The 25,511-nt window shown below is 43.2% G+C and overlaps 3 protein-coding genes across 7 annotated transcripts in view; all 3 read left to right on the forward strand.

Annotated features, from left to right (window-relative positions):
* Nucleotides 1-10,107, forward strand: part of LOC112258344 (myotubularin-related protein 4) — a 95,392-nt gene extending 85,285 nt beyond the window's left edge. For all 5 annotated transcript variants that reach the window (XM_024432666.2, XM_024432668.2, XM_042327119.1 and 2 more), the window contains 6 exons: nucleotides 3,551-3,662; nucleotides 4,390-4,585; nucleotides 4,837-5,022; nucleotides 8,504-8,674; nucleotides 9,034-9,188; nucleotides 9,522-10,107. In XM_024432666.2, the coding sequence (XP_024288434.2) occupies nucleotides 3,551-3,662; nucleotides 4,390-4,585; nucleotides 4,837-5,022; nucleotides 8,504-8,674; nucleotides 9,034-9,188; nucleotides 9,522-10,107 (1,406 nt within the window). The remainder of the gene's footprint in view (nucleotides 1-3,550; nucleotides 3,663-4,389; nucleotides 4,586-4,836; nucleotides 5,023-8,503; nucleotides 8,675-9,033; nucleotides 9,189-9,521) is intronic.
* LOC112258345 (myotubularin-related protein 4) lies at nucleotides 10,068-19,086 on the forward strand. The gene is made up of 4 exons (XM_024432670.2): nucleotides 10,068-11,102; nucleotides 11,247-11,357; nucleotides 16,441-16,529; nucleotides 16,857-19,086. Exons 1-4 carry the CDS (start codon nucleotides 10,194-10,196, stop codon nucleotides 17,032-17,034), a joined length of 1,287 nt encoding a protein of 428 aa, XP_024288438.1. The 5' UTR covers nucleotides 10,068-10,193; the 3' UTR covers nucleotides 17,035-19,086.
* A 3,994-nt stretch (nucleotides 19,087-23,080) lies between these two features.
* Nucleotides 23,081-25,511, forward strand: part of ca4a (carbonic anhydrase IV a) — a 34,035-nt gene continuing 31,604 nt past the window's right edge. Inside the window, exon 1 of the mRNA XM_024432671.2 lies at nucleotides 23,081-23,204. Within this exon, the coding sequence (XP_024288439.2) occupies nucleotides 23,141-23,204 (64 nt within the window). The 5' untranslated portion in view covers nucleotides 23,081-23,140. The remainder of the gene's footprint in view (nucleotides 23,205-25,511) is intronic.

The following is a 25,511-nucleotide window of genomic DNA, read 5'->3' on the forward strand; positions in this document are numbered from 1 at the left end:
ACACCACTAGAGGGATATCTTCAACCACCAACTTACCATCCTGAGACAAGGCCGAGTATAGCCCACAAAGATCCCCGCCACGGCACAACCCAAGGGGGGGGCGCCAACCCAGACAGGAAGATCACATCAGTGACTCAACCCACTCAAGTGACGCACCCCTCCTAGGGACGGTATGAAAGAGCACCGGTAAGCCAGTGACTCAGCCCCTGTAATAGAGTTAGAGGCAGAGAATCCCAGTGGAAAGAGGGGAACCGGCCAAGCAGAGACAGCAAGGGCGGTTCATTGCTCCAGAGCCTTTCCGTTCACCTTCCCACTCCTGGGCTAGACTACACTCAATCATATGGCCCACTGAAGAGATGAGTCTTCAGTAAAGACTTAAAAGGTTGAGACCGAGTTTGCGTCTCTTACATGGGTAGACCATTCCATAAAAATGGAGCTCTATAGGAGAAAGCCCTGCCTCCAGCTGTTTGCTTAGAAATTCTAGGGACAATTAGGAGGCCTGTGTCTTGTGACCGTAGCGTACGTGTAGGTATGTACGGCAGGACCAAATCAGAGAGATAGGTAGGAGCAAGCCCATGTAATGCTTTGTAGGTTAGCAGTAAAACCTTGAAATCAGCCCTTGCCTTGACAGGAAGCCAGTGTAGGGAGACTAGCACTGGAGTAATATGATTAAATTTTGGGGTTCTAGTCAGGATTCTAGCAGCCGTATTTAGCACTAACTGAAGTTTATTTAGTGCTTTTTCCGGGTAGCCAGAAAGTAGAGCATTGCAGTAGTCTAACCTAGAAGTGACAAAAGCATGGATACATTTTTCTGCATCATTTTTGGACAGAATGTTTCTGATTTTTGCAATGATGGAAAAAAGCTGTCCTTGAAATGTTCTTGATATGTTCTTCAAAAGAGAGATCAGGGTCCAGAGTAATGCCGAGGTCCTTCACAGTTTTATTTGAGACGACTGTACAACCATTAAGATTAATTGTCAGATTCAACAGAAGATCTCTTTGTTTCCTGGGACCTAGAACAAGCATCTCTGTTTTGTCCGAGTTTAAAAGTAGAAAGTTTGCAGCCATCCACTTCCTTATATCTGAAACACATGCTTCTAGCGAGGGCAATTTTGGGGCTTCACCATGTTTCATTGAAATGTACAGCTGTGTGTCATCCGCATAGCAGTGAAAGTTAACATTATGTTTTCGAATAACATCCCCAAGAGGTAAAATATATAGTGAAAATAATAGTGGTCCTAAAACGGAACCTTGAGGAACACCGAAATTTACAGTTGATTTGTCAGAGGACAAACCATTCACAGAGACAAACTGATATCTTTCCGACAGATAAGATCTAAACCAGCCCAGAACTTGTCCGTGTAGACCAATTTGGGTTTCCAATCTCTCCAAAAGAATGTGGTGATCGATGGACCTTCAATGCTGCAGAAATGTTTTGGTACCCTTCCCCAGATCTGTGCCTCGACACAATCCTGTTTCAGAGCTCTAATTCCTGGTTTTTGCTCTGAAATGCACTGTCAAATGTACTTTGCTCTGTTCGTCTTTCCCTCGATCCTGACTAGTCTCCCAGTCCCTGCCACTGAAAAACATCCCCACAGCATGATGCTGCCACCAACATGCTTCACCGTAGGGATGGCTCCAGGTTTCTTCCAGACGTTGCGCTTGGCATTCAGGCCAAAGAGTTCAATCTTGGTTTCATCAGAACATAGAATCTTGTTTCTCATGTCCTGAGAGTCTTTAGGTGCCTTTTGGCAAGCTCCAAGCGGGCTGTCATGTGCCTTTTACTGATGAGTGGCTTCCGCCTGGCCACTCTACCATAAAGGCGTGTTTGGTCGAGTGCTGCAGAGATGGTTGTCCTTCTGGAAGGTTCTCCCATCTCCACAGAGGAAGTCTCGAGTCAGAGTGAGCAAAGAACAAGGCCTCCCTCGATTGCTCAGTTTGGCCGGGCGGCCAGCTCCAGGAAGGGTCTTGGTGCTTCCAAACTTCTTCCATTTAAGAATGGAGGCCACTGTGTTCTTGGGGACCTTCAATGCTGCAGAAATGTTTTGGTACCCTTCCCCAGATCTGTGCCTCGACACAATCCTGTTTCGGAGCTCTACGGACAATTCCTGGTTTTTGCTCTGAAATGCACTGTCAACTGTGGGACCTCATATAGACATGTGTGTGCCTTTCCAAATCATGTCCAATCAATTGAATTTACCACAGGTGGACTCCAATGAAGTTGTAGAAACGTCTCAAACATGATCAATCGAAACAGGATGCACCTGAGTTCAATTTCAAAGGTTGTTTTTCTGGATGTTTTTGTTTGAATACTTATGTAGGGTCTGAATACTTATTAAATATTTTTAAAATGAAATACCTTATTTACATACATTTGCAACCATTTAAAAAAAAAACTGTTTTGGCTTTGTCATTATGGGGTATTGTGTGTAGATTTGATGAGGATTTTTTTTTTCTTTAATCCATTTTAGAATAATGCTGTAATGTAACAAAGAGGAAAACGTCAAGGGGTCTGAATACTTTCCGGTACTGTATATTGACTAAACTCCAGTCATATTTGACAAAAATAGTGTATTATAACCACCTAGATTCCCCCCAATCTAAGTAACATAATACAAAATCCCCATCAAAATCCGTCACTTTCAGGTAGAAATATGTTTTTCGAATCTGCCGATGTCGCACTTCCGCATCTGCGGTGAAAGGTGGCAGAACTAGAGCGGCGTTTGTCAGACCATGAGACATCCTGAAAATCCATCTTCTCAAAAAACGTCTGTAGCGTCCGAACAGTTTGATCTACTATTATGACCATTCTATGGAAAGGGGAGACTCTCACGAACATGGTGGTCTCCGTGTTGCTCTTACTACAACCCCCCAAAAGTGTCAGGGGACTCGTCTGAAGGTAACCGGTACTGGTAAAAAAATAAATAAAATGAATGCCCAAAAAAAAGAGGTTAAATACGTGTGAGAAAAATATATATTTCCTGAGGGGGACTGTATTTTTTGCCATTTATTAATGTGTTATTCAATTATTTCACTGGGCTACAGTAGTAGAGGCCAAGTTCAATATTTTATCATATATTGTTTTTGTATTTCTTTTTTATACCTTAAGGGGTCCTAAAATTCCAAATCAAATAGCTAAATGATCCATAGTATGACCATCTTAAAACAAAAGGCAGAGGCGTAACATGACATGGCCCCACACTGTGGGTCTATTTCTCCCTCTGGGAGATGCTGTCATGAGCCGCTCACATTGGTATTGTTGACATTCAGACCTGTCAATCTGTCAAATCACCTGACAGTAGCCTAGCCTGTTTTCTTTCAAGTGGATGTGTTCTGAGCTTGAGCACAACCGTAATCAATCATCTTTACAGCTCACTCTCCCTAAAGCAGTAAAGATTGTACTTGTTTTATTCTGACTGATGATATTTTTGTCTTTGTGTGTCTGCAGGGTACTAATACCCCATGTGACTGAAGTTATTGTGTGTGTGTTCCTGTGTGTTTCCTAGTATTACCCTAACTGTAGTCTGAGTGATTATGTTTTTGTTTTCAGAGTACTACCCTAACTGTGAGGTGATGTTCATGGGCATGGCCAACATCCACTCCATTAGGAACAGCTTCCAGTCCCTCCGAACAGTCTGTAGCCAGATCCCTGACCCTGGGAAGTAAGTGGATCCCTCTGACCTTTCCCTCCCTCCCTCCCTCCCTCCCTCCCTCCCTCCCTCCCTCCCTCTATCCCCTTCTCCGGGCCTCAGTGAGGTTACACCACAGGGAGAAGGGGAATGCAGCCAGCCGCAATCCAGCCCCATTCCTGCTGGGCAGGCCAGCTGTCTGGCCTGAAGTGTGTGTGTGTGTGTGTGTGTGTGTCTCAAACCTGGCTTAAAATACAATTTGAAATTATTTAAAATACTTGAACTGTGCTTTATTGAGCTTGTCTGTCACAATGGACGCAATAGAAAAGTCCCAAAAGGGCAAACACGCCCACCTGGCATTCTAGGTTAGGCTAAAGAAAATGCTCGAAGTACTTAAAAGATTTCAAATCATATTTGTCCCAGGTCTTTTGTGTGTGACTGTCTCCTTGCATGTAGAGAGTGCAGGCCCCAACTCCCAAACTGGAATCAGTGACATCACATGATGCACACGAGGGCTTTTCTAGTGGTAGATTTCCTGGTATTCTAAAATAGGTGCTGTAGTGACCCCTTTTAAAATGACAGAGCCCATTACAGATCTAAGTCAGGGGCTTCACTTCCCGCTGCCACACCCTCCTCCCCGGTGTCCTCAGGGTTACCTCCGCTTACTCTACCCATCGTTATTTATTTACCTCCCTCAGAATGCATTCTAAAACCTCTATACCTGTTCTGATTGGTCCCACCTTGGCTTGTGTATTCCCAGCTGGCTTTCTGCTCTGGAGAGCACCCGTTGGCTGCAGCACCTATCCGTCATGCTGAAGGCTGCCACTCTAGTGTGCTCTGCGGTGGAAAGGGAGGGACGTCCTGTCCTGGTGCATTGTTCAGACGGGTGGGACCGCACCCCACAGATTGTGGCTCTTGCCAAGATCTTGCTGGACCCCTTCTATAGGACACTAGAGGTAGACACACATACACACTCACACTCACTCTCTGACACGTTCTGACCCCTGGCCCTTAGGATACTGTGGTCACTAAGACTAATAACACTGATGCAGCAAATATCAGGTTTTTTGATAGTGAAAGTTCATGGTATTACCAATTGTTTCGCACACCCTATTGAATTGACCCAAAACACACACACACCTTTTTTAGGCCATGGTGTGAGAAACACAACTGAACCCCCCCACCCCTCCCACCCACCCATCCACAGGGTTTCCAGGTACTGGTGGAGACAGAGTGGTTGGACTACGGTCATAAGTTTGGCGATCGCTGCGGTCACCAGGAGAGTGCTGAGGATGTGAGTGAGCAGTGTCCTGTCTTCCTACAGTGGCTAGACTGTGTTCACCAGCTGCTCAAACAGTTCCCCTGCTTCTTCGAGTTCAACGAGGCATTCTTGGTATGTACAGTAGGCTACACTTACCACCTCTCCTTTTCGATTTCATTCTCTCACTTTCCTTTACCCAATCATTTTCTTCTCTTTTTCTCTCCTTTCTCTTTGCCTTCACCTTCTCTCTCTTTCTACCTGGCAATTTTACTACTCTTCTGTTGGTATAAGACATGTCTTGACGATTTATTTGACGTTTGTACATAAGAGGTATCAGACAGTAACCTTTGAACAAAGTATTATGTGTATTGTGTCTTAAAGTGTACATACAAATCAAATCAAATTGTATTTGTCACATACACATGGTTAGCAGATGTTAATGCAAGTGTAGCGAAATGCTTGTGCTTCTAGTTCCGACAATGCAGTAATAACCAACGAGTAATCTAACCTAACAATTCCAAAACTACTACCTTATACATACACAAGTGTAAAGGGATAAAGAATATGTACATAAAGATATATGAATGAGTGATGGTACAGAACGGCATAGGCAAGATGCGGTAGGTGGTATCGAGTACAGTAGAAACATATGAGATGAGTAATGTAGGGTATGTAAACAAAGTGGCATAGTTTAAAGTGGCTAGTGATACATGTATTACATAAAGATGCAGTACATGATATAGAGTACAGTATATACATATACATATGAGATGAGTAATGTAGGGTATGTAAACATTATATTAAGTAGCATTGTTTAAAGTGGCTAGTGACATATTTTTCCATCAATTTCCATTATTAAAGTGACTGGAGTTGAGTCAGTGTGTTGGCAGCAGCCACTCAATGTTAGAGGTGGCTGTTTAACAGTCTGATGGCCTTGAGATAGAAGCTGTTTTTCAGTCTCTCGGTCCCTGCTTTGATGCACCTCGCCTTCTGGATGATAACGGGGTGAACAGGCAGTGACTCAGGTGGTTGTTGTCCTTGATGATCTTTATGGCCTTCCTGTGACATCGGGTAGAGTAGTTGTCCTGGAGGGCAAGTAGTTTGCCACGGTGATGCATTGTGCAGACCTCACTACCCTCTGGAGAGCATTACGGTTGTGGGCGGAGCAGTTGCCGTACCAGGCGGTGATACAGCCCGACAGGATGCTCTCGATCGTGCATCTGTAGAAGTTTGTGAGTGCTTTTGGTGACAAGCCAAATTTCTTCAGCCTCCTGAGGTTGAAGAGTCGCTGCTGCGCCTTCTTCACGACGCTGTCTGTGTGGGTGGACCAATTCGGTTTGTCCGTGATGTGTACGCCGAGGAACTTAAAACTTACTACCCTCTCCACTACTGTCCCGTCGATGTGGATAGGGGGGTGCTCCCTCTGCTGTTTCCTGAAGTCCACAATCATATCCTTTGTTTTGTTGACGTTGAGTGTGAGATTATTTTCCTGACACCACACTCCGAGGGCCTTCATCTCCTCCCTGTAGGCCGTCTCGTCGTTGTTGGTAATCAAGCCTACCACTGTAGTGTCGTCCGCAAACCTGATGATGGAGTTGGAGGCGTGCATGGCCACGCAGTCGTGGGTGAACAGGGAGTACAGGAGAGGGCTCAGAACGCACCCCAGTGTTGAGGATCAGCGGGGTGGAGATGTTGTTACCTACCCTCACCACCTGGGGGCAGCCCGTCAGGAAGTCCAGTACCCAGTTGCACAGGGCGGGGACGAGACCCAGGGTCTCTAGCTTGATTACGAGTTTGGAGGGTACTATGGCGTTAAATGCTGAGCTGTAGTCGATGAACAGCATTCCCACATAGGTATTCCTCTTGTCCAGATGGGTTAGGGCAGTGTGGTTGCTATTGCGTCGTCTGTGGACCTATTTGGGCGGTAAGCAAATTGGAGTGGGTCTAGGGTGTCAGGTAGGGTGGAGGTGATATGGTCCTTGACTAGTCTCTCAAAGCACTTCATGATGACAGAAGTGAGTGCTACGGGGTGGTAATTGTTTAGCTCAGTTACCTTAGCTTTCTTGGGAACAGGAACAATGGTGGCCCTCTTGAAGCATGTGGGAACAGCAGACTGGGATAAGGATTGATTGAATATGTCCGTAAACACACCAGCCAGCTGGTCTGCGCATGCTCTGAGGACGCGGCTGGGGATGCCGTCTGGGCCTGCAGCCTTGCGAGGGTTAACACGTTTAAATGTTTTACTCACGCGGGCTGAGCTGTTGAATTGCGACTCTACTTTGTCTCTATACTGACGCTTAGCTTGTTTGATTGCCTTGCGGAGGGAATAGCTACACTGTTTGTATTCGGTCATGTTTCCGGTCACCCTGCCCTGGTTAAAAGCAGTGGTTCGTGCTTTCAGTTTCATGCGAATGCTGCCATCAATCCACGGTTTCTGGTTTGGGAATGTTTTAATTGTTGCTATGGCATCGTACGACATCGTCAATGCACTTTCTAATGAACTCGCTCACCGAATCAGTGTATTCGTCAATGTTGTTGGACGCAATGCGGAACATATCCCAATCCACGTGATCGAAGCAGTCTTAAAGCGTGGAATCAGATTGGTCGGACCAGCGTTGAACAGACCTGAGCGCGGGAGCTTCTTGTTTTAGTTTCTGTCTGTAGGCTGGGAGCAACAAAATGGAGTCGTGGTCAGCTTTTCCGAAAGGAGGGCGGGGGAGGGCCTTATATGCGTCGCGGAAGTTAGAAAAACAATGATCCAGGGTTTTACCAGCCCAGTTGCGCAATCAATATGCTGATACAATTTAGGGAGTCTTGTTTTCAGATTAGCCTTGTTAAAATCCCCAGCTACAATGTATGTAGCCTCAGGATATGTGGTTTCCAGTTTGCATAGAGTCAAATAAAGTTTGTTCACGGCCATCGATGTGTCTGCTTGGGGGGGAATATATACGGCTGTGATTATAATCGAAGAGAATCCCCTTGGTAGATAATGCGGTCGACATTTGATTGTGAGGAATTCTAAGTCAGGTGAAAAGAAGGACTTGAGTTCCTGTATGTTGTTATGATCACACCACGTCTCGTTAATCATAAGGCATACCCTCCCGCCCCTCTTCTTACCAGAAAGATGGTTGTTTCTGTCTGCGCGATGCGTGAAGAATCCAGCTGGCTGCACCGACTCCGATAGCGTCTCTCGAGTGAGCCATGTTTCCGTGAAGCAAAGAACGTTACAATCTCTGATGTCTCTCTGGAATGCAACCCTTGCTCGGATTTCATCTACCTTGTTGTCAAGAGACTGGACATTGGCGAGTAGTATGCTAGGGAGCGGTGTCGCAATGTGCCCGTCTCCGGAGCCTGACCAGAAGACCGCTTCATTTGCCTCTTTTACGACGTCGTTGTTTTGGGTCGCCGGCTGGGATCCGATCAATCTCTGTCGGTGCCGGAAGTCTCAGTATTGTGTCTCAGTATTGTGTGCTGTGCAAGGACTAAGAAAAAGCCATTGTAAAGGCATTGTAAAACTATATATACCTTTGGTCTCTTTGTTAAGAGTGTACTGTTGTATGTATTGTAAGGAATGTGTGTAGCGGCTAACTGTGTTGTGTTCCTCTCCTCCCAGGTCAAGCTGGTTCAGCACACATACTCGTGCCTGTACGGGACGTTCCTGTGTAACAACGGGCGGGAGAGAGAGGCTCGCAACATCTACAAACGCACCTGCTCCATCTGGTCTCTGCTCCGCACCGGCAACAAGAACTTCCAGAACTTCCTTTATATTCCCTGTCATGAGATGGTAACCTACCTCTATGGTCATGTTTTTCTTCTCTCTTCTTCTTCTGTTCTATCCTATCCACATTATCTCCTCCCCTCTCCTCCATTTTCACATTGAGGCACAAGGTGCCAATCTTTCCCACGTCCAATACACTTCTGATGACGCCCAGGATCATAGTGTGTCGGTAATGAGTGGAGCTTTTTGATACTTTTGTTGACCTTTAAAAGAAAGGAAAGATTCTCTCATCCAAATATTCACAATGAATTCATTAAAAATAATATCGGCACCATTTATATGGATTTACTGAGACAAAACCTAATTTATGTGTGTCTTTTATTGACCTCTGCCCCCTGGTCCTCTCCTCCCTGTCCCGTGTCCAGGTGCTGCAGCCGGTGTGCCACACCCGGGCCCTGCAGCTGTGGACGGCCGTCTACTTGCCCACCTCCTCCCCCTGCACCGCTGCCGAGGACGCCATGGAGCTCTACCTGTGCCCCTGCGCACAGGGAGATGAGCTCACCTCACAATCTCTCGACAGGTGGGGCTATCCCTTACCCACTCACTCCATTCATCCATCTCAGTCTCTAGTCATCAATACAGCCCATTAGCGTTTTCGTAAGACCATTTACTTAATTTTATCTCAAGCCATCGTCGACCTACTTGTATTCCTTGTATTGCTCTGAGCTCTCTCTTCTCAAGGCTTATTAAATAAGGAGGCAACAGGCTTGTGGTGAAAACTGAAGGTGGGCTTGGTTCACTATCTTACATCTTGTTGCTCAGATCCAGCCTGCTCTCTAGTGGTACAGAAGGAAGCTCACAGATGAGGGAAGCTCCGTCAACTTGAGATTGGTATTTGTTCCCCTTTGTGCAGGCTTCCTAAGTCTCGCTCCATGGACAACCTGGTGTCGGCCTGTGAGAACGGGATGGCCCTCACCCGCACCTCCAGCGACCCCAACCTCAACAAGCACTGCCAGGAGGGCCGTACTGCCCATGGCTTGGAGCCTATGGCTGCTATAGGAGGAGGGGCTGAACCCGATAGCCCTGAGGACGTCAGCCCTGACACGGGATTGGACGACAATGACTCGGAGGTGGAGCCTGTCACTCCGACTCCTCCTACCACACCCTTGGAGATGGAGCCAAGGGAAGAGGGATTTGAGGAGGAGGAGTTGAGGGAGGAGATTTGTCTGACGACACAACCTCTGCCCTACCTGCCCCTCCCCCCCGTCACTCTGGAGAAGGGCTTCCCCACCCCACCCCTCTCCCCCTGCCCACACCCATTCTCCTCCATTCCCTCCCCCAGACCACCAGCCCCCATTGCCCTCCACCTCCCTTGCCACAACAGGCGGCTGACAGCCGCTACAGGACTGCTGAGGTCACTACCCACACTGCCCGGGCAGCAGAAGCATGCCTACCTTCCCCACCTGCTTGGAAGGGCCAACTACCGGCAGCTGTTCTGAATGGGCCTATCACCAATGGCCTCCAGAACAGCCACTCAGTGTCTGCAGAGCTGCCGGCCCTCGAGCAGCTAGTTCCTCTATTCTCTATGGCCATGGAAGACTCCACAGAGACCCTCACAGACAAAGCAGAGGCCCCACCAACACTGCCCCAGAGCAGGAGAGAAAGTCTGGGCCAGACCCAGGCCCCAGAGTGGGCCTTACCCCAGGCCCAGACCCATGCCCAGGGAGCGGAGAGAGAAGGGAAGAGGACAGAGGTTGTAAGTGGTAGAGAGCTGGTGCCTCTGAGAGAATGTGTAGTAGCAGTACCAACAGTAGCAATGGCCTCCGCATCTACAGTGCCCCCTGTTGACAACAGCCAGGTAGTGGCAGTGCGACACCCGGTCTCCCAGAGCCAACTGAGTGTCAGTGAGGAGCTGTCTCTCCTGGGCTCCCACTGGGAGAGTGTCCAGGGCCTGGTCCAGTCTGGCCTCCCAGCCAATCTCTCCTCAGGTCTCTGTCGGGCCCTCCAGCCCACCGCCTACCAGAGTCGACGCCTGGCTGGCAAGCTGCTCCGTGCCCAGGGCATGGCCGTGTCCAACGGGTTGCCTAACGGGGGTTCGCAGTGCTGCCGCAGGGAGAAGGAGGAAAGGGTCCGTGGCCCGGCCCCAGCCAGCTCCAGCCCAGTCCAGTCAGGGTCAGGCTGGCTCTCTGCAGTCAGAAGCAGCTCAGGCTATGCTGCCATCTGCAGTCAAACCAGCACCAGCACTCCACCCACCTCTTCAACCCGCCAGTTCTTACCAGCCTCTCCCTTCTCCCCGCCCTCCCCGGCCTACCTGGATGATGACGGGCTGCCGGTGCCCATGGACGCGGTGCAGCAGCGTCTCAGGCAGATCGAGGCGGGATATAAACAGGAAGTGGAAGTGCTGAGGAGACAGGTGCGCCAGCTGCAGATGAGGCTGGAGAGACAGTACGGCATGCCGCCCTCTGAGCCTGACGTCAACTACGAGGACAACATTGTGAGTAACTCTCACATGTAGACTATAAACAGTAACCCAGTGTTGATAGTAACCCAGTATTATTACTGTACTGTGAAATTATGACATATGTCTCTTGCTCTCAACCTGTCTCCCTCCCTCTCATATTGACCTGTCTGTTCCCAGACGTGTTTGCGTGAGTCAGACGACAGTGACGAGGAGGAAAGTCTGTCGGATCACAGCGAGGACTGCTTCTCCGAGGGCAGCTGGGACAGAGTAGACCAGAAGGACACAGAGGTCAGCGTCCCTCATAGTCTGCTTCAGGTTTCTCTCTCTCTCTCTCTACTGCTTATATATAACCCCATACTACACCTGTATACTACAGCCTCTCCTCTCCCACTCATCTTTCCACCTTTCTGCCCCAGATACGTACAGTGCCTTCAGAAAGTGTTCATATCCCTTGACTTATTCCAAATTTTCTTATTACAGCCTGAATTCAAAATGGATAAAAATAAATACTAATAATTCACCCATCTACACACAATACCTTATAAATGTCAAAGTGAAAACATATTTTTAGACATTTTTGCTCATTTATTATAAATTAAATACAGAAATATCTCATTTACAGTACATCAGTTTTCACACGCCTGAGTCAATACTTTGTAGAAGCACCTTTGACAGCAATTACTACTGTGAGTCTAAGTGCTTTCCACACCCGGATTATGCAAGATTTGCCCATTATTCTTTTCAAAAATGTTCAAGCTCTGTCAAATTAGTTGTTGATCATTGCTAGACAACCATTTTCAGATCTTTCAAAACTTGCCATAGATTTTCAAGTAGAAGTCAAAACTGTAACTCGGACACTCGTGAATATTCACTGACTTCTTGGTAAGTAACTTCAGTATAGATTTGGCCTGTACTTAGCTCCCTACCATTTTTTTTATCCTAAGAAACTCCCCAGTCCTTAACGATTACAAGCATACTCATAACATGATGCAGCCGCCACTATAATTGAAAATACCGAGAGTGGTAGTCAGTAATGTTTAATTGGATTTTCCAAAAACATAACACTTTGTATTAAGGACAAAAAGTTAATTGCTTTGCCAATTTATTTGCAGTATTATGTTAGTGCCTTGTTGCAAACAGGATGCATGTTTTGGAATATTTTTATTCTGTACAGGCTTCCTTTTTTCGCTCTCAATTAATCAATTCAAATTTATTTATATAGCCCTTCTTACATCAGCTGATATATCAAAGTGCTGTACAGAAACCCATCCTAAAACCCCAAAAAGCAAGCAATGCCGGTGTAGAAGCACGGTGGCTAGGAAAACTCCCTAGAAAGGCCAAAACCTAGGAAGAAACCTAGAGAGGAACCAGGCTATGAGGGGCAGCCAGTCCTCTTCACATTATCTGATGTAACAATCTGTAGTTGGTTCTCTTGGCTTCCAGAACACAAAAACTAAAGTGAACTTCACCCTTTCTATTTGTTAACCTTAAATAAAAATAGCAAAACTAAAGAAAATATAAAAAATGTTAGTCTCTAAACAAGTGAAATTACATTTTTCAAAATGTATATGTTTTTGTGGTGTGCCACATTCCATGTTGTATTTGTTGAGCCGACGTTTCATATTCGGTTCCACGCATTACAAACTGATTTAGGATCAGCTTTTACCATCACAGCCCAAACCTTCAGGTACATCAGAAACAGTAAGACCGAACCTGGAACAGAATTTCTAACAAGCGCTAACAAAAGTAATTGTGGCTGTGATAGGAGAAAACTGAGGCAAGGATCAACAACATTGTAGTTACTTCATGCTGTGAAATAACCTATATTGGTGGTTAATAAGTAGAGTTAAACAGTATGATAGACAAAGTATCCTTGTTATCAGATAGGCTACATTTCACAATCAAATTCCCGAGGCATTGTAATCGCTCCAGGTACCAAGCGTAACGAAGAAGGCTATCTATCACCTACAAGGCAATAACATTTTTTTTTTTTACATTTCAATCTCTCACCCACTAATTAGGCTAGTATTTATGAAGTAACTACAATGTTGTTGATCCTTGCCTCAGTTTTCTCCTATCACAGCCATTAAACTATGTAACTAGTGAAATCCCTGAACCCTTTCCTTCCTCTACGGTAACCGAGTTAGGAAGGACCCTTGTGTCTTTGTAATGACTGGGTGTATTGATATTCCATCCAAAGTGTAATTAATAACTTCACTATGCTCAAAGGAATATTCAGTACCTGCTTTTTTTTCCTTTTTTGCCATCTACAAATAGGTGACCTTCTTTGCAAGGCATTGGAAAACCTGTCTGGTCTTTGGTTGAAACTGTGTTTGAAAATTCATTGCTTGACTGAGGGACCTTACAGATAATTGTATGTGTGGGGTACAGAGATGAGATAGTCGTTCAAAAATCATGTTAACCCTGTAATGTTGATGTCCGTGCACCCGTGAAAATCCAATTAGCATAATAAAAACATCCCTGTAAAAATCCATCAGTTTAAACACTATTATTGCACAGAGAGTCCATACAACTTTATTATGTGACTTGTTAAGCACATCTTTACTCCTGAACTTATTTAGGCTTGCCATAACAAAGGGGTTGAATACGTATTGACTCAAGACATTTGTGACTCACAACCTGGATTTGGTCTTATGTAGCAAAATGTCAAATTGTGTTTTTTACATTGATAAAAGTGGAGACTACAAAATGGTAAATCATACACTCCATTTTTTGAGGAACAATGGGAAAGTAATCTGCTTTGAAAGTTGTTAAACTTGTAAACTTTTGAGAAAATGGCCTTCTCTTTGCTCCTCTTTGTCTACACCCATTCAGCATCGTTCACACCCTCTTAAGCTTTAGTTCCACACATTTGTTTACCTCTGGATAACATGAAAATAGCCTAACCAGCTCTGCTGGCAACAATTTCAGCTAACATTAGGCTCTAACTAGCAAAGCAAACGGTTCTGGGATACGAATAATAACGTCATACCCGTAGCGTTAGCTAGGGAGCCAGACAGCTAATGTTAGCTAGCTAGCTAACAGTACACTTTAGCTTGAAATGAAACTACATTCTGTCAAAATTATAAACATGTAACATATGAAAATGTAGCTAGCTAGACTATCTTACCTGTATACATCATCATGCATGATGGACGTGTCTCCCTGTCACGGATGCCATGCCACGGTTTCCCTTAGTTTGAAGATGTAATCTGGAAACAGGTATTTTCTCCATCTCTTTAGCTATCATACTCTAATTCCACTGATTTCAAAATTCGATCCTCCAGAAAGTGGAGAGCAATACTTATGCAGCTCCACTACACAATATATATTTTTTTTAAAGCCGTGCTCAACAGGATTACCAACAAAAACTGACCAGCTCAAATAGACATAAGCCATCTATATGGCAGAACAATCCTAACTCCTCTCTCGGCATGTCCAGCCCACTCATTATCTCAGCCAGTCATGGCTAGTGAGAAGGTTGTTGGCTTTTTCTGTGGCTTAACCAACATGGCTTGGAATGTATAACATTTGTATTCATATTTAAAGATGGCATACAAGTTTCTTATTAAGGAAAATGAAAGTTCACATGTTCCAGAAGGCATTCTGCCAAAATTTTGCATTTTGATTTTTTAAAAATCAAATAAAAATCAAATGGCTGTCTGTGAAGTTGTGACTTGCAACATACGCCTAGTTTCCTGAAACAGGTCACATTTCAGCTTTTCATTTTTTATTAATTTATAAACATTTTGAAAAACAGAATTTCACTTTGACATTATGGGGTATTGTGTGTAGGCCAGTGACAAAACAAACTCTGTTTAACATGTTATGGCTGCAATCCCGATACCGGGATCGATATGACAACTACCAGTGAAAATAGAGGGTGCCAAAATTCAAACCACAGAAATCTCATAATTACAATTCCTAAAACATACATGTCTCTAATATCATTTTAAATCTATTTTCGTTGTTAATCCCACCAAAGTGTCCAATTTCAAATAGGCTTTTCAGCGAAAGCACTACAAACGATTATGTTAGGTCTCCACCAAACCACAATAAGCACATTTTCCAGCAAATTATAGCCTTCACAAAAAACAGAAATAAAGATCAAATGAATCACTAACCTTGAATTATTTTCATCAGATGACACTCATAGGACTTCATGTTACACAATACATGCATGTTTTGTTTGATAAAGTTGATATTTATATCAAACAAATCTGAGTTTACATTGGCATGTTAGATTCACCAGTTCCAAAAACATCAAGTGATTTTGCATAGCCACATCATTCAACAGAAATACTCATCATAAATGTAGATGATAATATAGTTATACACATGGAATTATAGATATACCTCTCCTTAATGCAACTGCTGTGTCAGATTTCAAAAAAACTTTACGGAAAAAGAAATGCATGCAATAATCTGAGACGGAACTCAATTTAAAAACACCACAGCCGCAAAGATGGCGTCAACATAAACAAGAAATTACATGATAAATATTCTCTTACCTTTGATGATCTACATCAGAAAGCACTCCAGGAATCCCAGGTCCACAATAAATGTTTGTTTTGTTCGAAAATGTCCGTTATTTTATGTCCTAAAGCCTTCTTTTGTTAGAGCGTTTGGTATACATATCCAAACGCTAATTCTGGTCAGCGTTATATCGGACAAAAACTTCAAAAAGTGATATTACCGGTCAAAGAAACATTTAAAACTAAGTACAGAATCAATCATTAGGATGTTTTTAACATATAGCTTCAATAAAGTTCCAACCGGAGTATTCCTTCTTGTCTTCGTGAGCAATGGAACACAAGTGACTACCATGAGGAAAAAGTGGGATTACAAAATGGCTGCTTGATGGACAGCTGATATATTCTGCTCTCATTCACTCCCACAACAACATAGAAGCCTCATTATAATTTCTATTGATGGTTGACATCTAGTGGAACCCCTAGGCAGTGCAACATCATTCATATCTCAAGGGGATTTCATTGGGGACTGGTGAATACATACAAGCTCAGATTTCTGACTTCCTGTTTTGATTTCAACTCAGGATTTTGCCTGCCATATGAGTTCTGTTATACTCACAGACATCATTCAAACAGTTTTAGAAACTTCAGAGTGTTTTCTATCCAATACTAATAATAAAATGCAAATATTAGCAACTATGACTGAGGAGCAGGCCGTTTGATATGGGCACCTTTTCATCCAAGCTACTCAATACTGCCCCTGCAGCCATAAAAAGTTAATCCATTTTAAATTCAGGCTGTAACACAACAAAATGTGGAGAATGTCAAAGGGTGTGAATATTTTCTGAAGGCACTGTATGTGTCACACACTGTTCTAAAAGAAATGCGTGTGTCTGCAGGTCACCAGGTGGGTGCCCGATCACATGGCCTCCCATTGTTTCAACTGTGACTGTGAGTTCTGGATGGCCAAGCGACGACATCACTGCAGGTTTGTTTAGCTTTACCATTGACCACTAATGTATACATTAATCAAGAAGCCAAAATGTAAAGTGTAGGATAATAAACATAGCATAAACCTTCAACGCACAGCAGATTTTATACCACACCAACCGTGATTTGAGATTAAAAAAAGACTTACAGCACGTACGACATCCCTTGCGTCTTTAGTGAATCTAGTTGCAGATATCAGCTGTTTTGAAGAAAGTTGGTTGTTTTTCCTACCTTTGTTGAATGCATTCTCAGGAAAAGAGCATCTGCCAAATGACTCAAATGTGAATCTAGTTGTTGACTCTGTTTGCCCTTTTCCCTCCTCTAGGAACTGTGGCAATGTGTTCTGTAAAGACTGCTGCCACCTGAAGTTGCCCATCCCAGACCAGCAGCTGTACGACCCTGTCTTAGTGTGTAACGTCTGCTATGACCTGCTGCTGGAAGCTAGGAACAGAGAGATCTGCAGCCAGCAGCTCAAGAAGCCCATCGCCACAGCCTCCAGCTGAGAGACAGGAGATAAAGCCCCTTACTGAGTGTCCCAGTCCTGGCTCAGTCTGGCCTGGCCTAGTTCAGTTTGGCCCGGTTAGAACCTGGATCAGCACCTTCTTGGATCAGCTTGAGCCATGTGCCCTGCTCCTTACTACCCTAACATGGTCTGGTCTTGGCTGTGTGGGAAGATGAGGAGGACTTGTGGTTGCTCTGTGGCAGGGAGGCGAAGCTTGAGAATGGAGAGAGGCCACTGACCACTGGGGATGAGAGACTGACTGAGGAGTGGAAGAAGATAGGGCATGACAGTGAATTAACTGAATGAGGGAGATGGAAGAGTTGTTATGGAGGCTATCCCACTGAGTTGAACCCCTTTTGTCTAACACATTTCCAGCCTGGAAGGAAGGCTGCAGCATCCTGCTGTCCTGCCCTGGGGCTATTGTTCTCCACTGGTGCCTCAGATACCCCCTGATGCCCCATGCCACCCCCCTGCTCCTGTAGCTCCATCTCAAACCTACCTGAATGTCCTCCCCCATTCTAGAGCATCCCTCTCACACACACACATACACACACACACACACACACACACACCTACTCGTCTCCAATGACAATCTCTCGCCCTCCCAAGTGTTGGGGACTCCAAAGCCTTTACCTGTTAAATGGAGGCAGATGACAACTTTAACGAGAAAAAGAAAAAATGCTGCTACAGTATTTAAGTCTAATTTTGTATTCTTATTCCTTTTGTGCACTGCAAGCTGTTTGTGTATTTAAGGGAATTTGAGACCAAACTCGAGCGAAAGGGAGAAATCTGCTGTTTACTTGCTGTTGTATCTTTTTGTGGAGCTTGAATGTAAATGTTAGAAATGAAATGGACAAGTGTGTTGGAGTAACTGGAAGACTTACGGTAATATTTGATTATGCGGTAACACTTGACACCCAGCACCAGTTGTGACATATATTGTGTTATTTTATGGCTGGTTATGACACCTACATAAGAGTAAAAACACACAAAAACCTACCACAGTAGTTATTTTATGGCTGGTTATGACACCTACATAAGAGTAAAAACACACAAACCTACCACAGTAGTTATTTTATGGCTGGTTATGACACCTACATAAGAGTAAAAACACACAAAACCTACCACAGTCGTTATTTTATGGCTGGTTGTGATGTTATGTATATTTTTTTAAGTTGACTATATTTAATGAACATTGTAATTTCGCACACATTGATGTCAGACATGCACCTAACCCAATGCTGATGACTGGATGAATTCAGGAGAAGATTTCAGGAGCAGGACAAAGACACCCTCTTTTTGACTGATTTAAAGGGGATGTAAAATGAGCCTATCTGGCTTATATGATTATGATGGTCATAATGCTTCTTGACAGTGTCATAAAGTGTATTTTCTCAGTCCAAGTAAAGTGACACAGGGTGGCCGTAATGCTTCATGACAGTGATGATGATGAAAAATAACATGACTGGAAAGAATTAATTACAACCTCAAAGGTTTCAAGAAACAAACATTCAAACGAAAGGAAACATCTTGTCAGGGAAAAAAGTATACTTTTTTTTTTAGTTGTGACACTTATGTAGGTGTCATAACCAGTCATCAAATAACGAAACAGATGTCACGACAGGTGTAAATATATGGGTCATGACAGTGTTATGACCATGTTATGACAAGTGTTACCGTTTATGTTAATGCACATTAGGTGGGTTGTGTACTTTTTCATTCCTGCAATGTGTCATTTAAAAAGAATAATAATATGCACAGTTAATGTGGTTCTGCTTTCATCAATGCTATTCTCAAGTCCTGTCACAACTGTTTTAACATTAGAGGTACCCCACTATTTGTATCGAGAAAGGTTTATAACAGATAAATAATTGTCGTTCGGACATGCACCTGATCAGAGGAGTCTTAAAAAATGATAATAGAATGGCTAACCATCCAGACAAGGAAAGTTGTTTCCGCGTTTCCAAATAGAGGGTTTTATGCAATGTTGTCATAGAGTATGACTTGAAAGATCACTAGAAAGAACTTGATGGCTGTTAGCTGATGGGAGAGGAAGGGATGGAGGGATGGAGGGAGGGATGGAGGGGGAGGGAGGGAGGGAGGGAGGGAGGGAGGGAGGGAGGGAGGGAGGGAGGGAGGGAGGGAGGGAGGGAGGGAGGGAGGGAGGGAGGGAGGGAGGGAGGGAGGGAGGGAGGGAGGGAGGGGGGTTTTGAATAATGGAGTATACAGTACCAGTCAAGTTTGGACACACCTACTCATTCAATGGTTTTTCTTAATTTTTTTTACTATTTTCTATATTGTAGAATAATAGTAAAGACATCAAAACTATTAAATAACACATATGGAATCATGTTGTATCCAAAAAAGTGTTAAACAAATCCAAATATATTTATATTTGATTCTTCAAAGTTGCCACCTTTTGCTTTGACGACAGCTTTGCATGCTCTTGACATTCTCTCAACCAGCTTCACCTGGAATTATTTTCCAACAATCTTGAATGAGTTTCCACAAATGCTGAGCACTTGTTTGCTGCTTTTCCTTCACTCTGTGGTCCAACTCATAGTAAAACCATCTCAATTGGGTTGAGGCTGAGTGATTGTGGAGGCCAGGTCATCTGACGCAGCACTCCATCACTCTCCTTCTTGGTCAAATAGCCCTTACACAGCCTGGAGGTGTGTTGGGTCATTGTCCTGTTGAAAAACAAATGATAGTCCCACTAAGCGCAAACTAGATGGGATGGCTTATTGCTGCAGAATGCTTGTGGTAGCCATGCTGGTTAAGTATGCCTTGAATTCTAAATAAATCACAGACAGTGTTACCAACAAAGCACCCCGACACACCTCCTCCTCCATGCTTCATGGTGGGAACCACACATGCGGAGATCATCCTTCTCTGCGTCTCACAAAGACACGGCGGTTGGAACCCAAAATCTCAAATTTAGACTCATCAGACCGAAGGACAGATTTCCACCATTCTAATGTCCATTGCTCGTGATTCTAGACCCAAGCAAGTCTCTTCTTATTATTGGTGTCATTTAGTAGTTGTGTCTTTGCAGCAATGCTTGATGGTTTTTGTAACTGCACTTGAAGAAATTTTCCGCATTGACTGACCTTCATGTCTTAAAGTAATGATCGACTGTCATATCTCTTTGCTTATTTTAGCTGTTCTTGCCATAATATGGACTTGGTCTTTTACCAAATAGGACTATCTTCTGTGTACCACCCCTACCTTGTCACAACACAACTGATTGGCTCAAACACATTAAGAAGGAAAGAAATTCCACAAATTAACTTTTAACAAGGCACACCTGTTAATTGAAATGCATTCCTGACTACCTCATGAAGCTGGTTGAGAGAATGCCAAGAGTGTTCAAAGCTGTCATCGAGGCAAAAGGGTGGCTACTTTGAATAATCTCAATTATAAAATATATTATGATTTGTTTAACTCTTTTTGGGTGACTACATGAGTCCATATGTGTTATTTCACAGTTTTGCAATATACCTGGAATGAGTAGCTGTGTCCAAACGTTTGACAGGTACTGTATTTCTACAGTGATGTTTGAGAGGAGCTTGTTGATGTACAGTAACATTGTCCTGTTGCGATTGACTGCTCAACCCTCGTCTTTTGATTGATTGTTCGATCAATCGTTCGACCATCGTCCTTGTCAGGTTCCTGTCTCAGAATGTAGTACCTGGCATTAAAAATACTCCAGAGAAAGTACTAAAATGCTATTTCTTTATTTCCTGTGCTTACAGTAGGCGAGTTTGGCCTTGTATCTAAACTGAGTTTGTCATGTTTCCAAAATGAACTGAAACTGTTGTGGAACGTAGCTAAATCAGTTTGGACGCCTTGCCGGAGTTTGGCTGTGGTTCCAACAAATTGTTCTATTGCAAAAAGCTCTGTGTTTGTTTCGTCTAATGACCTTTCCTTGACACAATAGTACCATATTTACTTTATTTTGGTATTTTTATTTTTGAAAGCATTTCTCAAGGAGACGACAGCAGGTTAACTAACTGGTTTGTTTTAATGGTACAGATAGCTGCTTTAACAACATGGAAACTATTTAAATATCAGAACAGGGACATGTCCATTAGATAAAGATAATGAGATTGATTTGTTTGTAAATGAATGAACTGAAGATTTAAAGATTTAACTTAAATATTGAGTTTGTATGGTTGTCATGGTTATCCATTGCATAATAACTTTTGGGGTCTTTTCACACAATGTTGATTAAGGCAAAACCTTAAGGAGGTTGTGGAACCCAGATATGTAATATAATACATAGTTATCTGATTCTGTACTAGTGGCTAAAACCTGTCACTTAGCAAATAATTGTGTAAACAAATTAAATGCACTGTAAAAGGTCAAGGGTTAAAATAAAAAAGATTATCTATATCATGGATGTGCTTCCCATCTCCATTCTCTGTTTGATGTTTTTATGACGTTATATTATCTTCAGACTAAGCTTTTCGGTGCCCACCTGCTTCAGAAGTATGATTTGAGCATTGTATATTAGTTCACCTTTGGGCAGGCTGCGATTTGGGGTTTTGAACAAAACAGGATTTGAGTTCAGACTACCACCACCTGGCCCTCTCTACCCATCCAGGTCCCAGACAGGAGGCTGGCATGTGGAGTCGGGATCTCTTGCCATTCCTCAAAAGGTAACTATATCAAGGACAAGGACATCATCATTCAATTGACATTTATATTGGTGTAAGGATAGTTAATTAGTTAACTTCATATTGCACATTCTAGTTGGCGAGGTCTTGTACTTGTTGTAGCCTCAGACGCTGGACAAGGTGCTGAAATGCTAGTAGTCTGACTGAGCATGCAAGATGGCCTGAGAATGAATTGGATATGTCATTTTCGGGTTGATATCAGTTGAGAGATATTGGCAGTCTGCAGTTGATTATAAATGTCCCTTGGATCCTGTTTTTTTCTTTCTTTTTTTCACATGGATACTATGCTACTGACAGAGTTCCCCCAGCCATGGCACATCCTATAGTGAGAAATAATTTCCTGTATTTTCCAAATTGACCACAAGATGGTGGTGGGCTGAAGTTAATACCTTTCCTTCTGTATGTCTACTACAGTATGGCATTGACACAGTGCAGTAATAAGGCCCCCACACAGACTGTGTTTTGTCACAGAATGCTTTGTAAGAAATTACTTCATGTCATTATCTGACAGTGTGTCGGAGGTAGGGGATGTTTACATTCATACATGGCATTCAACTCAAGTCATATGACCTCTCTCATCTCTTGTCATGGCCTCTGAGGGGCAACTGTGTTCACAATACAAGTACTGTAGCAGTGAAACAGCCTGTTTATTTGTTTCCAGGTCTCAGAGACTGGACAATCAGGCTTTTACAGTATCATTTTATCTCTGTGTGTGTGTGTGCGTGTGAGTTAGTTATTAACTATCAGATGAGGTGACAACCTCCTTATCCTCTATATAGATGGAGGAATTTCTAATTGGACTTTAACATAAAACAAGTCGATGCTCCATGGCTGAGATGACGTTTTATCACCCAGATCCAGGTCAGTTAAATAAAGGGGTCATGGGGAAACATATTACCCACACCCTCCTCATTCCAGAGGGGGAATAGCTCAGATTCAGAACAATGGACACACACACACACACACACGCACACGCACACACACACACACACACACACACACACACACACACACACACACACACACACACACACACACACACACACACACACACACACACAGATATATGTTTAAGTAATCAGAGGTGGTCAGTTGTCACATTGTATCATGAGATATCTCTACCTGCATGGTGTTAGTTTAGTGGCAGTCTTCTCATACCTACTGACAGTTGAACTGTCAATAAATGCCAGCATATTCATTATTGAAAATAATCTCATAATGAAAACCTCTGTAAATATGTGAGCAATTGATAGGCTATTAGAGGAGATGTTATCGGTTGGGATGTTTATTAGAAGTAATGCCCGAGGGGGAGGGGCCAGGGCTGTTAATAAAGTATAAGACCCCCTTAGAAGAAGAATGGATCACATTTAATAACGAACTCATTGTGTTCCCCTGCGCCGCTCGAGCCTGACAGAGACGCACTCCAAAATGCAGCGGCATCTAATCGTACCGATTTTTTTTGCATCCTTTTTGAAGATCTGCACCGGGGCAGGTGAGTCGATTTCAATTAATTGTGCTCAGAATTTAGAAGGAAAGGTATAATCTCTGTATAGGCTATATATTAAATTAATCAGATTTGTGCATATTTTTCACTTGTCAACTGACACAAATAGGTGTTTTATACATTTGGGAGAATCGAAAAAAGCTTGATAAGTAAAAATGAGCTCATTGTCAATTCAAAACAAATGTAAAAACATTTTTTTGTTTATTTGCAGTTTAAATTGATCAAATACCCTGAAGTAAACATGCGACAATGTTCTCATTTCCTACCACTGAGTTGAAACTATCAGTGTCCTGCATATTACAGATCACGTGAACTTGGTGAGGGGATCACTTTACATCCATTGATCATTCTTGCCGATAAAGTTTATGCATGATCCACCTGCTCATTTGTTACCCTCTGAAAGCATTTACATTGTTCTACATTTACATTTGCATTTACATTGTTGATGTTGTATTGAGGGTTTAGATTCGTTTAATTAAACAGCAACACATCTACTTCTTATTTCCTATGATATATCAAAAGCTATCAAACATTGGCTATTATATTATGTACAAGTCGACAAATAAAACCGTAAAAGTAATTGGTTGAAGTCAGTTTTAGCTGTTATATTTTTGTTATAGACTTCAAAAATGGCCTTTCATTTGGGAAGGTCCTGTTTTGGCATTTTATCCGGTGTCCTATTTGAGCATTTATGAAATTGATAACACTTCGCTGGCTAATTTAATATAAATAAAAAATATGTTTGTAATCTATATGTAGGCTACTAGCGTACCCTATGACCACTACTAGCTTTGAACATCAAAGACATGCTCATATTCCATGCACCGCACTATCATCACCCCAAACGTGCGCATAAAATTCTCCCCAATAACTAACTGCCTTGTCGATAAGAGATTTCCCACGCATTTCACACGAGCATCACGGCATTGCTGGCAGGCTCTCATTCCCCCTAACGAGGAAAGCACAGTGAGTTCAAGGACATAAAGTGAGAGTCTCCGCCTGTCAGCAAATCAATATGCCAAAGGTGCTGGCACTGAGGTGTCAAAATGGAGTCCGGTAGATTATTCTGGGCTACTGTTAAAAGAAAACGAACGGAGAAGCCCATCATATCGTTTTTAGAATTGTATTTTGAAAAGGCTACGTTATATCAAGCAATCCCATTCATCTTCCACGTGCATCATATGCGAAGTTCAACGCGAGCCAATGAGAGGAACGTGCGTGTTAACCGCAGCAATCAACAAGACGCGGCTCCAGGAATAAGCGCTGCGTAAAAACGTAACATCTTTAACCCGGATATCCTTACAGGCCTAGTTTCATTGATAAAATTACGGCACAATCCATGGTCTGTCTGTTTTCCCCAATGCTGAAATGGGTGATTCACAGGCTACACTGCATGCTCTGCAGATGTTGAGAACAGGTGCTGTTGAAACTGGATACCATACCATTTGGATAAAGATTGCATTCACAAACGTAACTGATCATGCTACATTTGTTTTGCAATCTGATAACAAGACACCTAGAGCTTTTGAAATGCAAGAGAAAGGCCATAATGTATTATTCCAGCCCATGCGCAATTTAGATTTTGGGCACTAGATGGCAGCAGTGTGTGTGCAAAGTTTTAGACTGATCCAATGAACCATTTAATTTCTGTTAAAAAAATTGTAGCAAGACTGCCCAAATGTGCCTAATTGGTTTATTAATACATTTTCAAGTTCATAACTGTGCACTCTCCTCAAACCATAGCATGCATGGTAAGAAAGAATCACTGTAACAACTACTGTAAATTGGACAGTGCAGTTATAGATTAACCAGAATTTAAGCTTATATCAGATATGTCTATGTCCTGGGAAATTTTCTTGTTACTTACAACCTCATGCTAATCGCAATTGCCTACGTTAGCTCAACCATCCCGAGGTAGGGACACCGATCCTGTAGAGGTTTAAAATACCTGCGCACTGAATTCTCCCCTGCTCTTCCAGGTGGTCGTTCCCTTTGCATTCCAAAAGACACACATGACCTCAGTGCACAATCACTTGGCCATGACATACCCATTTGCATTGTTGATTATTATGGCCCCTTTGAATTAGCACTATGTTCCAGTTTAGAGCAAGCTACCTATGTTTTTTTATTTGTTTTATTTCAGCTTTATTTAACCAGGTAGACCTACAAACCATGTAAAATGTGGAGTGTTGTTGTGTAAGCCTACTCATAGAGAACACAATGACATACATGTCCTGAGATCTCTCTCACTGTCTTTTTTTTAACATACCTTAAAACCTCTTTGGGCTAGGGGAC

Source organism: Oncorhynchus tshawytscha, linkage group LG09, assembly GCF_018296145.1.
Source record: "Oncorhynchus tshawytscha isolate Ot180627B linkage group LG09, Otsh_v2.0, whole genome shotgun sequence".
NCBI classification, from domain to species: Eukaryota; Metazoa; Chordata; class Actinopteri; order Salmoniformes; family Salmonidae; genus Oncorhynchus; species Oncorhynchus tshawytscha.